The sequence below is a fragment of the Archocentrus centrarchus genome, chromosome 21 (assembly GCF_007364275.1).
Source record: "Archocentrus centrarchus isolate MPI-CPG fArcCen1 chromosome 21, fArcCen1, whole genome shotgun sequence".
Classification (NCBI taxonomy): domain Eukaryota; kingdom Metazoa; phylum Chordata; class Actinopteri; order Cichliformes; family Cichlidae; genus Archocentrus; species Archocentrus centrarchus.
Window position 1 is genome coordinate 5,437,848 of NC_044366.1, and position 16,945 is coordinate 5,454,792.

Below are 16,945 nucleotides of genomic sequence, written 5' to 3' on the forward strand. Positions count from 1 at the left end.
AGCACATTTTCTTTATAATTTATCATCCTCTCTTCACCCACCGTCTCATGCCCAGCTGAGATTTAGTGGATGCATCATTAATCCACTCTGCTTTACTATCTTAATCCCGCTCATTATCGCTGCTCTGGTTTGGCCAAAGGAGCTCAGATTTATGTCTTGCTGGGTTTTGCCGCTCCTGTTGGTTTTGGAGGGAACACTGACTCACCGCAGCTCTTCGCCCTGGAGCTGACTACTGAGACGTTCAACCATCACTGTTCACCCTGCGCAGTTTTCTGTGGCTGCTTGGTGACCACTTTTTTTTTTTTTTATCATCATTATTTCTTTGTGTCAAACCCTGACAGAAAAAAAGCACCCTCTCCCTCTGCTTCAGATGCGTAGAACTGAAAGCAAGAGATGGGAGGGCGATAACACTGATGGAGGCATGTAAGGGAAACCAGAGAAAAGGCCATGGGGAAAAACAGTGGTTATGGAGGCTTTCAACATCTTCTGTAAACCAAGTTTGAAACAATCATGGCTGAAATGAAGTGAAGAAAGCACTAAACACGTGCAACACTAACCGTGTGGTGAAAACAAATCACATGTATCAGAGCAATGAGGAAAAACATGAGAAAAAATGTCCAGCTTCATGCAAGTGGGCTTATGTAATTATCCAGGCAGTCATTCCAATGAAAAAATATGTTCTTTTAGCTTCAAATGCACTAATGGCATAGCACCATACACTCTGTGACTGGCCTGTAAAGAATCAAGCAAAGATATGACTTTCAGTTTGGTGCCTATAAAGATTTCAAACGCACAGTAACATCTCAGTGAGCTTCTCCAGAGCGTACCGTTGCTAACAGCGCCTTCTAGCGTTCAGCACCGAAACCAGTGGGAGTAAATCACCTCAGTGGATCCTCAGCCTGCAGGAGCAGGATGAGATAAAAACGATAGCCACGTTCAGGAAATGATTGTGGGCCAGTTTATCAAGCGGTGAGTGAATATGGGAAGGACACGGCTTCCTGACTCTCTGCTGGTAGAGAAGGAAGAAAGAAAATCTGCCTGAAAAGCTGCAGAGATGGGAATAACAGCCCCGAGTGCGATCCAGCACACACACACACGCACACACACACACGCTGAAGCAATCAGGAGCTATACTGTGTACAGGCTATATAATAATAGAAGTTACACTTGAGTTGCCAGCCTCAAAACTCATAGTTCGTGACATCCTTCCCCTCTCTACGACTCTTATTCCTTGCACATGGCTCTCTCTGTGCGTGTGCGCGCGCGCGCGCGTGTGTGTGTGTGTGTGTGAGAGAGAGAGGGGTGGAGAGAGAAAGCGCACACTGGTGGGTTTCCCTTCTGGCTACGATTCTAACACAAATGGTGCCCAGTGGAAGCAACAGGTGCAGGCTTTAGAGCGGAGCAGGTATCCCTGCGAGTGACATCTAAACGGATGGTGGGGGTGTTAAAGTGGACTGAAAAATGTCAGCTCTGTGCTCCTCTTCCAACCCTTATACAGCCCAAGTAATGATCCCGCACACCTTTTTCCCCGTTTCCACTCTGAACGCAGCACTAAGGATATTCCATCCAACCCCGTGGCAAACAGGCACTTATGACTCAAGTAGGGGGTTACCGATGATCTCGTTTTCATGACCGCGGGAGAATCATTATGTAATGTAAGGTAACCATTTTCCCTTGAGGCTTGAACAAAAGTTTGGGAATAAAACGGTCACATCTGAGAATAGATATAAAGATAATTATTAATTATTTATTCAGAGATCGGTTCTCCCGATCTGAGTGCCGTTTGAAGAGAGTTTGTTTCTGAGAATCACCAAGTGAAATATGTGTCTCCCTGTTTTAAGAGTTTTAAATGTGAGTTTATTACCGAATATAAGAGTGAATGACTTCATTTCTTAAAAAGATCCACAGGCAGCAGAAGCCTACAGGTTTCGACGAGCTGAAATGTTTTGATGAGGGCTGCCGTTGCTTTTTGCCTCTTGCACCTCGGCATCAGCTCAGCCTTCAGGGTGAAAGAGCGATCCTCCTGCTCCTGAAGAAAAAAAAAAAAAAAAAGGGTCTGGCCGCCTGCCAAACAACAAGTGCGCCTCCCCTCCCTGCTGTTGAACGCAGTTAGGGGTTTGGGTTCGGTTGTTTAAAAAGGCTAGGCTGCTCTCAAGTTGATCAGTCTGCTCAAGAAACTTGTGGTGGAGAAAGTACCGGAGTCCAAACAGAAGGGGGGAGAGATTTTGCGCACAGAACTGCTTTGCTCCAGCAGAGGACAACATTTCGGGAAAAAACAAAAAACAAAAAACAAAACAGTATATGTGCTTTTAACTGGTCCTTTAAAGTCATTTTGCAGCGTTCACAGCAAAAAGGTTGTTATTAATGTTTTTATAGATAGCAGCACTCTTGGATAAAGACTCTTGGCTTTAACTGTAAAAATCGGATTATCTGACTGAGGCATTGTGTTCATTAGACCAGGCTACTTTTCCCCTCCTCTCCGCATTGAGGTAAAGCTCTAACTGAAGAGAACGCCAACAATGTTTCTGAGTTTTTGCCTCCTGGTGACATTTATCTTGGGGCTGTCCGGGTGCTTGGGCTCATACGTTCCGTGCGAGCCTTGTGACCAGAAGGCGCTGTCCATGTGCCCTCCGGTGCCGGTCGGCTGCCAGCTGGTCAAGGAGCCGGGCTGCGGCTGCTGCCTAACGTGCGCCCTGTCTGAGGGACAGGCGTGCGGCGTTTACACCGGGACGTGCGCCCAGGGCCTCCGCTGCCTGCCGAGGAGCGGGGAGGAAAAACCCCTGCACGCCCTTCTCCACGGCAGGGGACTGTGCACCAACGAGAAAGGATACAAACCTGCCCACCCGCCCACAGGTAAGAAGCGCACTGACTGGTTGAGCGAATGCATGCCTGGGAGCAAATGATGGCTTGAAATATGTCATAAATGCGTCGATACCAAAGTCCCGTGTAGATCAGGACCCGCTGAGTGTCCTCTCTCCTCTGTTTATCACTGTTTGTTGACATCTTGTCCCATGCGGGGATCCAACGTGTGCTGGTCTGAGAAGGGCTGCTGCAGCCTTAAGGGACTAAAGAAAACGCAACATAGCGTTCTGTACTTTATTAAACCATTAAAATTTCCCCCTTCGGTGAATTAAATTCAGTCCCCTTTCCTCACTTCTTGCTCCCTCACTAACGGGACCCCAAAAGCTTCTCTTCCATCTAAAAGAAGCCCAGAGCTGCTGAACACGAGCAGCCGGTACCGCTGTTCTCTGACAGAGCGTTTGTTTGACAGATGGTTTGAGGTGCCATCTGATTAACTTTTATCCACTGCCTTGAATCAACTGGCTGTGGAAGCTCATTCTGGCTCGCTGCGCAGAGCACACATGCACCTTATGGTGTCAGGCTCAGCATCCAGCTGTAATACAAAAGTTTTGCCAGGCTGCTCGTGATAAATCTTTATAGTCATAACGTGGTGCGAACAAACACTCAGCTCGCGTTGCCCGGTGCCGGTTCATCTATTGCGGGCGGATCGACGCTGAGCTGTGGCGAACGCACGTGGCGTGTCCGGGCTGCGCTGCGCCTGCAGTGCGGGGCAGTGGCTGTCAGACTGCGGTTTAGTGAAACCCGAAAGTGGTTGAGAATGATCCAGACAGTCCGCACTTTAAAATATTTACAGCCAAAGGCTGTTTTTTTTTTTTTTTGGTTTTTTTTTTTTTTTTTTTAAGGAGTTTTCACGCGTCTCTTTTCTCTTGACGCACAAAGCTGGTGAAGCACTTTCTGAAAAGTGGCCTGTGGACTGAATGTTGGTTTATTTTAAGTAAAGAATATTAAGAGGGAAATGTGGTTGCCCCTGAAGTGGCGCTCATACTTAAGTCTCTTTAAACATCCAGCTCTAACAAGAGTCTGTCAAAGTCCTCGATTTTCCATCCTCACACAGAGAGCTTTTTTTTTTTTCTTCAGTATGTTTCTCTGTATTGCGCCTTTTTAAGAGTCATTCGCGCCCAACTGTTTAAACTGTGAAATCTATCCACGAACAAAGAAAGGGCTTCTACTGCGTGGGAAGAAATGAGGTGCCACTCCAAAAGTTTGAATCTTGTTAAAGCAGAATTTAGGTAGACTTGGGTCTGCAGGCTACCCCTGGGGTGGTGTTTCGAGTCGGATTACCACTAAATCTGTGTGCGTGAGAGAAAAGAGAGAAAGACAGAGATAGGCAGACAGAAAGAGAGAGAGAGAGGGGGGGGGGGGGAGAGGGAGGGAGAAGGAGAGCTGAGCCAATAGTCTTGAATGATTTAAGATATTTCTGAGTGGAGCAGACAGGTCCACCTTCACTCAGAGTTTTAGCAGCTTGTCAACAACTAGATAAGTAGGTGGAAACCACAAAGGTTTTGGCTACAAGCCTCACTCTGTAAAATAGGCTACCACTGGGCTCATTTATACTGTTGATGGAGTCATGAGGTTATGTCCACCCAGTGAGCAACCCCTCATCTCTCTTCCATGGGTCCATCTGTGACCGCCGCTGTAAAATACTCAGCTAATCGTGGGTTTTGCAAAGCATCAATCAGTATGTGAAATGATGTAGCCTTATGTGTTTGTTTCCCAAGTTTGTGTGTATTTACTGCCACATATACTTGGGTGGGGCTGTGTGGGTCTCTGGGTGTGTGTGTGTGTGTGGGGGTTGCATGTGATGACACCTCAGGCAGTTTTGTCTCACTTTGGTTTTGCACAGACGCTCGCACACTGACACACACACACACACACACACACAGTCGCACACATGCAGAACCTGACTTCTTTGTTGGCCTGCAGAGGTAACTGGAGCATCTTTTCCTGCCTTGGGCGGCGCATTCATTGCATGGGCGCTCAGTCACAGCGCAGTGATTCAGCAGAATGCCTCCGGCGCGCTCTTTCCTCTGAAGGGCCTTCTGTCAAACGGCTCTGCGGACGGCAGCTCGCGAGGTGAGCTTCTGGTTTCCTGTCGTGTGGGGTTGCAGCTGCCTGCGTGCTGGACCAGCTGAGCAAGGCAAATACAAGAAGGAGGAGCTCAAGTGTCCGCCACACTCACGAGGCCACGAGAGCTGCAGCCTACTAAATATTGACTGGGACAGTCAAACAATGGTGGGGAGGAATCTTTGCTATCCTCCAGCCCCCCCCAGCTTTCAAAGAACAAGTATCCTGGCCATCACTCTGCGTCTGGGTTCATGTCCCAGCGGTGCACTAATTCATGTTTTGCTCTTGCACTGTGATCCCAGGAGTGGCTTGGATTGTAAGGCACAGGAGGTGGTGTGTGCTCCCGGGGGCGCTCAGACTTTGTTAGCCCCCTGTGAGTGAATCAGACCCCAGAAAGCTTGCCAACAGATATGACTTCATGGCAGCAGGCCTCCTGTCCTTCTGAAAAGGCCTTATGTTTTAACAGATTGCTCTTTGCCAAGAAACAAAAGATGATTGGGGAGTGGTTCCAAATCCAGCATACTCCTCTCACACATGAACAGAAATACTTTGCTCCTTATTAGCCTAGCAACAGAAAACCTGCTGCCTTCACTGACAACTTTAATACTTTTGCATTTGTCTCGGTTCTTTGCATGTAGATGAAGTTTTAACCTGCTGCCAGGCGGTTTCGGCCTCAGTGAAACTTGTCATCACGTAATTTTAGAATGCTATTCAACTCTTGATCGTTACATCTGCTTTTTCCACGTTCACATTGTCCGTGGCTCTGTGGGTTATTCAGCTGTAGCTGAGAAACCGATGCAAAAGCTGACTCTCTCCCACTGTAGCCTAATGACAACCAGCCACCAGACTCTGTCTCCTGTGTACGTTGCATAAAGCCACACCACGTTAGATATAGCTCCAGTCACGAGTGACTCCCGCTGGCTCACAGCTTCATGATGGACTCGTGCCAAAGGAAAGACTGTACGTGGCTCTTCATCCATCTCACCTTGAACATCTGAGACAGTGCAGTGAAAGCTTACCACACTGCAACTCATACGTTGCAGGTGCTCGGCAGAGTTAATGGAAAGGTCATTTTGCCAAGATATCACATGAGGACTTGAAAAGCTGGCAATTCGTGGCAAAAGATAGTGAAGCAGTTTCCTGGATGTGGCACTGATACTCCAGAATTTTTTTTTTTTTCCAGGTACAGATTGAGAGTCAACAACACTGGAGTTGTTGCTGGCAAGCAAATACCCTCTTTGGCATGCTCACTTGAATTCTCCCTATAAAACTTTACAGTGGTATTTGTACAGCTCACTGGTCACTGACACCTAATCTGCTGGTGGCAACAGTTGTGAAAGAAATCAACTCTCAGTGTAGTGCAGGATTTTATAATGATGTCACATGTGTTTAGGCCCGATCTGGATACTGTAATCTTACCCCAACATCTGGTTACGTAGCAGAATGGTGCAAGAAAATCAAATTATTGTCCTTATAGAGGACTTTTTTAAAGTGAGCAGAACAAAAAGTTTCTAAATATTCTGGCTCCATTTGACTTCTGTATGATAGCTGATTCTCAGTTTTGATCTGAAGAAGCTAATTCACCCACTGTGGATTTTTTTTTCTCCCCTCGTTCTCCCTGTTCAGTACATCCACTCTACAGCACTCGTGCCAAAATAGCTTCTTCTGCCACTGGGGAGTCGGAACATCGTCACACCCAGCAATTGTGTTGCGGTAATGGTGACCCAAAAAGAGGTTGCGTCTGTCCGTGCGGCTTGTTGAAAACCCAAATTCAGATATGGGATGAGACCTCAGACCAAAATAAGCAATCTAGAGCACAGCAGCCGTGCACCTTACTCTAATAATTTACTTTTCAAATGCTCTGAGTGTTTAGCGTTACGGAAGCCGTAAACAGGTCAGGAAGTTTGCTTACCTATAGCAGCATTTCCTTCTTTGAAAGCTTTTGCATCCTCTCATAGGTCCTGTTTTGCAATTTATAATCCTTGAATTGTTCTTGCTGCTATTTATACCATGCATTCAGAAAAGCAGGAAACTTTTTGATTGCAATGAACATATTCTGCGTGCACAATACCATGGGAAGTGTTATTTCCTGCATATTCAGAAGCTGATTGAGAGCGTGCACAAGGCCGAACAGCAGAAATCCCAGTGAAACAACAGGACATGCAGGTCAAAACATAATTCACTTGCACTTGTGGTCAAACAAAATCCTGGACAGAACATTTGATAAAGTCCAGATTTTCTCACTGTTCCAGCTGGTTTGGAAGTGAGCCTTTTTCAGTCATCAGCCTCCTAATCCTTCTCATGAAACCACTGCACATCTGTCATGTCATGTACCGAGGATGTATCGTGTTGGCCTTTTGGATCGAAACCGCTTCGTGGAAATAACAAATAGCGATTTAATGCCTTTTCATTCATTTACGCCACCGAAAGGAAGTCGTCATTTTACTGTATCTGCAAACTCTTCTGCTAAAAAAGAGCTCCTGCACTGGTGACTTTGCCACAATTTGGACCCATTTCCTTTTCTCATCAGATAACTTTTATGCCGCTGCACACACTCCTCAGCGACTCACACAATCCCCCTTGGTTTGTTCACACCTCCTTTTCTGCTCTAGAAACTGCGGGGTTATTGGGCCGTGGCCTTGCTTTCAAATATTAAGTAGCAGAGGCAGTGTGACACAGAGGGATGGCTTACTGTCGTCGTGCTTTATATAACAGATGCCCTCAGGCTCATTTATCCCCACAATTATCTTGTCCTACCCCCAGATGAGATTAAACAGCACCTCTATTCACCGTTCTCTTACATCTTGTAAAGATGTAATTTCAGATGCAGGGCACTGACTGACTTAATCAAAGGCAAGATGTAGCAAACATGGTGTAATGCTGGGGAATCCAATGAAAGGTGGGAGAATCCATTGTCCAGGGCTTTTTTTTATTTTTTGCCTTCTAAATGGTGTTATTACAGTCTTAAAGAGCCAGTGGAGAGAAAAATCAAAAGAAGGGGCAGCTTATCTTTCATGCATGGACTTCTGCCCGTAAGAAACTTGGGATATTCATGAAGCATAATTGTGTGCAGATGTTAATTTTTAAACAGAGGAGTATCAGGTGCACCTCCTTTGGCTACTCCGTTCCTCTTGCCCTAATGAAATCTTTAGCTCGAGCAGAGGGAGAGCGATAGCAGCAGAGCTTTGGGCTCAGCTGAATGGAAGAGATGCACATGACTTGGCTCACTTGGCTCCCGTCCAGCGTCTTGGCCGAGTTTCAGGAGTTAAACACAGACCCTCTAAGCCTCCTTTACAAGCTGGGTACCCTTAGCATGGAAAAACTGAGTTTTTGTGGTTGAGCTAAAGAGGCCACATCAGAAAAGATGAATTTTTGTGATTTTTTTTTTTTTTTTGTGAGTGGAAGCATGGAAGTCAGGCACCATTGTCTTTTTGAAAGCTACATGACGTTTTTTAAAAACCTTCATCTGTCCCGCATTGTTAACAATATTCTCTCCAGACAGACATTTTCTCAAAGCGACCGACTTTGACCATTTATATGCCCCAGTCAAATTACACATGAAACAAGAATGCATCTTAAAAAACAAAAAAAAATAAAAAATAACACTGTGCTTGTTTTCACCAGGATATTTTATTACCAGATATGTGGCATTTTAATCAAGCGCCCTGAGAAAGCATTAGTCTGTACAGCAGAAATAAAAAAAGCTTTTCCACAGCGGTCACATGCACGGTGTACATGAGAATGGCAGTTTGATGTGTTTATTTATAGCGCGCAATAGCCCCTTAGTCTGAGCGAGGGGGGGGGGACACAAGGACACATCTAAACACAAACTGAGGCCTGCCAAGTCATGAGTTGTGAGATTAATTTCAAAGAGACGGCAGTGCAGTGCAGAAGCCAAAGACCCAATTCTGGTAATCACCCTGCCTCCAGCCCTCACCTCCCCCTCCCCTCCCAAAGACTCCCAGACGCTCATGCTGTGTCAGGCTCTTTGAACATCAGTTTCCCTGAGCTTGTATCCTTGTTACGTCTCAGCGCCTTTCTCCAAGCTGGCTTTCTACCAACAGGCCAGTCAGAGTCGTGGCAACTTGTTAAGTCGCATTTTTAACGTATTGTTATATTCATATGTAACATATTCACGTATGGAAGTTGATTTGTCTTCCAGCAGCAGTTGGCCCAAGCATTTGCAGCCAACATTCCTCTCTGGTTCAGTGCGTCTGGCCCCGTGCACCACGGCGGGTTTCCTTGTCAGATAAATATAACCAGGGTCATCTACTGGCACCATGGCTTCAGCCATTTGGGGCCTGGCAGAGTCCCCACAATAACTCAGTACTTATGGTACAGCTAAGCCAAGAGGGGGGAAGTGGAGGGCTTCTTTCTGTGGCCTCAAAGAACCTCTGGCTGGGGGTCCAGGCTTAAGAGGCTGAGCCCCAAAGATAGGAAAAGGGGGGGATGGGAGGAACTAGGTTAAGGATAAAGGACCTCAACCTGTAAATATCCTGTCAGGAGGGACTTTCAGATCTCTGAGACTACAGTGCCCCCTGGGGGGAGCTGAAATTACATCTAAGGAGTGCATACAATGTGACACAAATGTACAAGCATTTATATGAGTCCATCCAGCCACTGGATTTTCCTCGGCTTGACATTTGAATCAGTTTAATGTGGGACATGTCGCTATAAAGTTACTACACACAGGGGCCTCGGCCCCGGCTGCAGTTTAGCCCAGATAACACGTTAGCAGTTTTTTCCATGCAACAGGCGATCCAGTTTTCCCAATTACTAGAAGTCTTTATGCTCATAAATATCGGTTCGCCTCGTGTCTCGCTTTTATATAATAGACATTAAAAGTCAGGAGAGGCTGTGTTGTTGGTAGATTACTGAGCAAATATCTACATGTTCTGCGTCCTTTTTCTCACAGATGTCCCTTATCTCAAGCGTGAATGCACCATTTAAAACTTTTTTTTCCCCTGTTATAAATAGAGTAAATGGGGCCTTTGAAAAATGGGGTGGGAAAAGATGATCTAAAAGTGTGGTCTTAGCAGTAGGAGTTCATCAGCTGTTGGTCTGAGCTGCAGCCTTCCCTCCTCTGTAAACAAATGTTAAACAACAGTTGGCACAAACTCTGGGAGAAGCACCCACCTGTTATTGTTTGCATGTGGGAGGGACTGACAAGAGGCAGGATTTACAATTTATGCAGATAACAGATGACTATCTAATAACATGAAATGATTCTAAACTTAGATTTTTTTCTGTTTGTTAAACATTGCAAGTATAAATCTCATATCACTGTTAATAAGAATGTTACTTGAGATGTTTTATATTCCAGTTCAGTTACCAACAATTACCATGAAATGATCTGAGATAAAAGTTTGCAAAGATTGGTTTATTTTTGGTTTATTTTTAAATTATAAATAGGTCGAATGAAGATGAAAGGTTCAAACTGATAAAGTGTCTCCTGCCTGCCCAGAACCTCGTGGCAGGTGGACAAAGCTGTTGAGGATCAAAACAGCGGCACATTTTTGAGCTAAAGAGCCAAATGTTTGGTGGAGACCAAAAAGAGCTGTAAAAATGAAAAATTCTCTAATAATGCCAATTTTGGGCTCAAACTTTTTCCTGAGTCTGAGCCTTAAAGTGAAAGAATTCCTTTAATTCCAGTCGCACTTGCTGCCTGCACACGAAATATCTTTGCATTATTGCAAAGTTGTGACTTGTTTTTAGATTTGAAAATGTGACTTTTTTTTTTTTCTTTTTTTGTGGTGCAGATCGTGAGTCTCGAGAACACGAGGACACCATAACCACAGAGATTACAGGGGACCTGCAGCCGGCTAAAGTGCCGCTCCTTCACAAAGAGATTGTGAACAGTAAAAAAGTCCTTGCGGTGCGCAAGGAGCAGAAGAGAAAGCAAACCAAACAGCGCACCGTCGGCTCAACCATGGACTACTCTCCTCTGCCCATTGACAAGCATGAGCCTGAATTTGTAAGTATTCCATGCGCAAAGCTTGTATTTTTAACATATTGGACAGATTTTTAATGCAAGAAGTGACTTAACATCAGGGTAAAAATCAAGAAAGAAATGGTGAAAATCTGATTTTCTGACAAGTGTGGTGGGTTGTGGGTAAAAGTGTGCTACAGATAAGACTTATTAAGGTGTTAAGTTACTCAATTAAAGTGTTTGCCCATTACTTTTTAACTGACAGTTGATATTCAAGGCTCTGCTTCTGTAGGTAATCCTCTAATATATGTCGAGGCTGGATCAAATGTTAGATGTGTTCTTTGCTCCCACTGGTAGTTGTTTAATCGCTCACCTCGAGGGCGAGATTAGTTTAACTCGCTATCCACCAGCTTTGCGTCACCAGGAATCACCTCTAAAGACCCCGTTGGTTGGATATAACCCTGTGCTGTGTTTCCCTAAAGGGTCCATGCAGGAGAAAACTGGATGGGATCATTCAGGGGATGAAGGATACTTCTCGTGTAATGGCGCTGTCTTTGTACCTTCCCAACTGTGACAGAAAAGGATTCTTCAAACGCAAACAGGCGAGTCTCGACCCTTCGCACCTTGTATTTCCTTACCCGGCCCTTTGAGAGATGGTTGCCCCAGCATGTAAAACTGCATCCTTTTCAGTGAAAAGCTCCTAGCGTATATTCACTTCAATTTAATTTTATTTATATAGCGCCAAATCACAACAAACAAAACCCAACAGTCAAAACGACCCCCTGTGAGCAAGGATTTGGTGACAGTGGGAAGGAAAAACTCCCTTTTAACAGGATCAAACCTCCGGCAGAACCAGGCTCAGGGAGGGGCAGTCATCTGCCGCGACCGGCTGGGGCTGAAAATCCTCAGGAAATGCAAATAAACATGCTGTGACGCTTTCATAAACTTGGAGTGATATGTTATCAGCTAACTGTGCCACATACGGGTTAGCAGACTGCATCCAAAGACTGCAGTGTTCTCCCACACAGACACGTGTCTGCTAATTAGTGCCAACAAAACACTTGAAGTTCACTCACAGATGTCTTTCATGGGCTTTTAATACAATTAACTGCACAACAAGCTGGATAATTGTATCAAAATGCTCAAAAAGGCACCAGCATAGTAGACCCCACTGAGAAGTCAAGTTCAGTGACTCAAATTAGGAGAGGTGATTGCTAGCAGAGAGCTTGATAGCATCCACTAGTAACTCAAAGCAGCCCCAGCCCTAAAAGTGCATCAGTTATGCTTAATAAAATTTAAATAGGTGAGTTATGAAGAAAAGTCACTACTTAGTGATAAATTAGCTATAGAAACTAGGCTGCAAACATGTTTATTTCTGCTGGGCATTTTAACATGGGACTCTGTGGGACTAACTCACTGTGTTCTTGTCCACAGTGCAAGCCATCTCGTGGCCGTAAACGGGGCATCTGCTGGTGCGTGGACAAGTACGGCGTTCAGCTCCCCGGCACAGACTACAGCGGGGGCGATATTCAATGTAAAGACCTGGAGAGCAGCAGCAACAACGAGTGAAACTGGGAGGACCGATCTTGACCTCCCCCGTCCCCCAACCCCTAACCACCACGTGACCCAGGGCCCGCGCCTCCTCTCTGAATCGCACCTGTATGCTCCGCCCTACGTTCACTTCAAGATTTTTTTTTCTCAGTTTAAAAAAAAAGAAGAAGAAAAAAATCCAATCAAAAAGCAACAGGCTGAAAAAAGACACCTGTATTTTTTTCTTTACTTTTCTGTTGACCAAGCACTCTTCTCTAAACGAGGGTCAAAATCCCAGAAGATTTACTAGATCCCTTGACTATTATGATCACAGGACCCCCTTGTATGAGCCTGGTCCTTTGACTGCAGATCCATGAAAATATATGCAACTAATGGATATATTTTTATAGAAGCTGTGGGTTTCAATGCAACACTTTGTATGGGGTGAAATTAAAACTATCGTAAAGAAGAAAAAAAAAAGCATCAGGCATATTGATTGAAAACAGATCAGTTTTAGGCCGTGGAACATGACGCCACTGTGGAGCTGACGATTGGCCAGAGTAATTTGTTTTTGTCTGTTCTCCAAAAGAAAAAAACAAAAAAAACAAAGGAAGAAGAGATAGGGATATGCTGTAACAGCTGACTCTATCTGGGTTCTGTCAGAGCACTTATGAATAGGAGAACCTGCTTAGATATGTATAAATTCACAAAATGATGCGTGCATGGATGTGTGCGTGTGTACAGTTTGAATGTGTGGTATGTATGCACCTATGTTGTTATATGATGGAGTGAGCCTATTACAAAAAAGAATGTCCTTTTTTTTTTTCCTTTCTCGTTTTGTTTGATTTTGTCACAAGTATTGCTAGCGCTTGAAGTGGTCTCGGGGCTGGCCTTCTCTATAATGTAAAAATATATCTTGGGGGGGAAAAAAAAAAAAAAAAAACAACAAAAAAGCAAATAGACCATCACAGATGAACCTATGTAAGTGGCTCTTCGACAATGTAGCTAGCCTGATACGCCAACTGTGCCTATTTGAACAGACACTGCCATGCAGGGTGACACAGAGCTTAGAGAGCGCCGCTGACTCCACTGGCGGACGAAACACTTTCAGCTTAAGCGACGGAACTTAAGTCTGACTTCGATCTCGAGCGCGTACGATCCAGCTCGCTGGTCGGGCCCGGCTGCTTCTCTGGTTCATTTGTGTGAAGTGTAGTTTTGTATGGTTTTGTTTGTGCCGTTTTCTTTGCCTTCAGTGAAGTACAGACCACCCACTTTTGAGCCATGTTCCTTTATCAAGTGGTTTCCCCTCAGTACTGCTACTACAGTGTAACCATGGTGTATTACATTACTTTTAAATATAGTTACTGAATGTTGTTTTTCCTGTAGAAACAAAGTATGACAACAATGTAATTGTGCTTGGGGGAAAAAAAAAAAGAAAAAAAAAGATTTTAGCCTGTAAAGACTTTAAATTAATTCTTGCAGCCTGTCAGGTCGACTACAGGGAAGTCAAAAAAGCTAACAATCTGAAATCCTTCTGCTTACATGCCTCCACACAGAGGTCTCTACCTTTATCTATGTGGAGCATGATCCAAACAAAAAGGTAACAGGTTATAACAGGGTCTTTATTAGAGTTGCTCTCTCTGTGTGCAAGTCACAGTGCCTTCCTACATGCAAAGACATTTAAATACTGACGTGAAAGTGACATGGATATCATACGGGGCAATTTTCAGATACTTGATACGACAATAGAGGCTTTGATTAAGGGAAGAACAGTGAATGTGGTAGGTCCTTTAAATGGTGTCGGCAATACGTTGCAAATCCATTTGTAATCTCCACCTCGGGGTAACTCTGGACACGAACGATGTGTGAGGAACCACAGTCCGTTAAACCTCCTTCTCCTCTGTCTTTGATAAGCTAAGATTCATGCTTCTTCATGTGAATGCCAATGTATATGATTGCCAGAGAGGGGAAGCCAAAGGATGCTTGGAGGTAAATCAAATATTTAGTTGTTTTTTTTGTTTTTTTCCTGCAGATGTGCACATCCTAAATGGCTTCCGGTTGGGAATACATTGTTAAGGCTCCTTGCCCCACTTCCAACACCAAATCGCCACTACCACTTTCGAAAATAAGCAGCTTGCACTTATTTCAGTTACTCACTATTGATATTGACACCCGGCGACATCCTAAGACGTGGTATCATGAAGTTAGTTTAACAACAAGAGCAACAAAAAAGTAAAAAGCTAAATGTTGTGTTATCTTGTGCTTACCTTTCAAAGGTGGTGCTTTGAGGTAATATTTGTTGACAGGGGCTGTGAAGCCCACGCCTGGGACCTCCAATACAGCAGCATCTTTTAGGGAAAAAAGTAGATCGAAAGTAACACACAGCTAGAGATGTTTTCATGGCCTATTGCACAGAGATGACAGCTGAGATAGAGACAGAAGAGAGAGGAAGAGGAAGAGCGAGTGGTCATGATCAGGGCCTAGCCACTTCCCCGATGTGGGGTCACCAATTGCATGACATTAGATACAGTTAGCAAGACAATAACAGGGCGTCGCGGAAATCTGGGGACTGTAATACTGCAACCACTTTAAATATCTGAAATCTGGAACTGTTTAAGGTCTGGATCAGTTAAGGCAAATATCAGTGTTCCAGTTATATCTTTTGCAGGTTGGAATTCAGGATTCCGGTTTCCAAAGCCTGTTTGCGGGTAGCGGCTTCCTCAGATTTCTCATCTCCTACTTGGTTTGAACTCATATTCACATATTTCAGTAGTACAGTTACTACAGTACAGCTTTTCTTTCTGAATACATAACACTTTTTTGGATGTAATGACACACTACAATTGGTTTCTGTAATTTGGTGTTCACTGGCTTGTGAAATCGACCCATCGGTGGCAGCAGGATAGCGGGAAATAAAATGGTCAGTATTTGGAGCTACATAAGACAAATAAGAAAAAAAACCACAAAAAATCTCAAATTATTAAAGTGAATATCACTGTGTAATATTTATTCAACTTGTAATTTATGTACTCTTTTAACCTTTGTCTTTTTTTTGTTATGACAAAGCATTTATTTAAATAAAGTTATGTATTCATTTAAGCATTCTGCGTGAGGGTTTCATTTCTAGTGTTGCATTTTTAAGAGGAGTAAGTAGCTGCTAAACTGGCTTGAAACACACAGTTTGAGCTGGAATCATCCTGATTGTAAGCACTGACTAATCTCTGAGGCACGAACTGATAAACCTCTTAGACATAAGTCTGAGACACCCGGGCTAGGCTACAGGATCTCATGCAGCATGCAGGATGTGACTTTATAAAGCCTCGCCTGAAGGCAAGTCACCTGGTTTTCAACACCATAGTCAAAAAAGATTGCACAGGAACAAGGAAGTCATTTAACATGAGTTTGAACTTCAAGGTGGGGGGTGGCGGGGGGGGTGGGGATAATATCTAGAGGGACCGGCTCGCTATTCAAATGACTGGGAAGAAGACATCTGTAGCCCGAAGGAGGCTTAATCATGTTATGGAAAACCTGCTTTTATCGACGCTTAATGGAAGAATGTGGACTCCCGGTGACACACCCATTTACACAGACATATGCCGTACATGCAGTTGAGTGCAGATGTATTCATGAGAGTCTTGTGATACTAAATGTGAAGCTATTTCACCATCCAGGCATTTGTCACAATCATCTTTTGAAAAAACCATCATATAAATGGACCCAAAGAGTACCGATACCTGTTGTTGATTAGCTGTTGGCTTTCAGCTCCGTTTGCACGTACAGACACCCAAAAGGATGAAACATTAAAGGGCTTTAAGGACATGTGCATGCATCTCTGCAGATGGGTGTCTGGTCATTTTTATTCTCTTGCAGGTTTAAGGAAGTGACAGAACAGTACTTTTTTTTTTTTAAGAGGGCCACCAAAATCTTTCCCTGGGGACCTCAAGACTTTGACTAACTACAGATGTGTGTGACTGAAGCAGTGCATGAAAGGGTAGAAGGATCCAGGAGTTCCTGTGGTACGTTTCTGTGTGTGTGTGTGTGTGTGTGTGTGTGTGTGTGTGTGTGTGTGTGTGTGTGTGTGTGTGTGTGTGTGTGTGTGTGTGTGTGGCAGGGACAGAGCAGGCTTTGACTTCGGGGAGGAGGAAACATGTGTAGAAGATCTGATTTGTGAGGCGGTGAACATGACAATTACTATTTGCCTTCAAAGAAACTGACAACTACACTTAAGACTTCAAAGCATTTATGCCCCTTTTATTAGATAATTAGGCCAACAACGTCGGACGTCTACATCTAACATCAACTCACGCACCTCGCTGCATCCCAGACCCAGTCAAGCTGCTGTGCTGTGCATGTCTGTGCTGCACGAGACCTCAGATGGATTAATTTTCTGCATCACATTAATACAATTTAAGAAGCAATTAGTGCTAAAAAATCAGAAGCAAAAGCTTTGGAGATGCCTCTAATTGCATGTGCATTGTGGCTCACATCAATAAATGTGACTTTTAGAAAGGATGATGGGACATTTAAAGACATAAGCTATCAAATGGCATGCAGATGTTT

The 16,945-nt window shown here is 44.3% G+C and overlaps 1 protein-coding gene across 1 annotated transcript; it reads left to right on the forward strand.

Annotated features, from left to right (window-relative positions):
* Positions 1 to 2,519: 2,519 nt before the first annotated feature.
* Positions 2,520 to 15,333, forward strand: igfbp5b (insulin-like growth factor binding protein 5b). The gene is made up of 4 exons (XM_030757802.1): positions 2,520 to 2,853; positions 10,686 to 10,900; positions 11,338 to 11,457; positions 12,290 to 15,333. Exons 1-4 carry the CDS (start codon positions 2,520 to 2,522, stop codon positions 12,422 to 12,424), a joined length of 804 nt encoding a protein of 267 aa, XP_030613662.1. The 3' UTR covers positions 12,425 to 15,333.
* The last annotated feature ends 1,612 nt before the right edge of the window (positions 15,334 to 16,945 follow it).

Bases quoted from the DNA above. Each gene is read 5' to 3' on its own strand.
- igfbp5b (XM_030757802.1), top strand. From the start codon at position 2,520: ATGTTTCTGAGTTTTTGCCTCCTGGTGACATTTATCTTGGGGCTGTCC. The intron at 10,901-11,337 runs GTAAGTATTCCA...GTTTCCCTAAAG, and splicing joins ACAAGCATGAGCCTGAATTT to GGTCCATGCAGGAGAAAACT. The intron at 11,458-12,289 runs GCGAGTCTCGAC...TCTTGTCCACAG, and splicing joins GATTCTTCAAACGCAAACAG to TGCAAGCCATCTCGTGGCCG.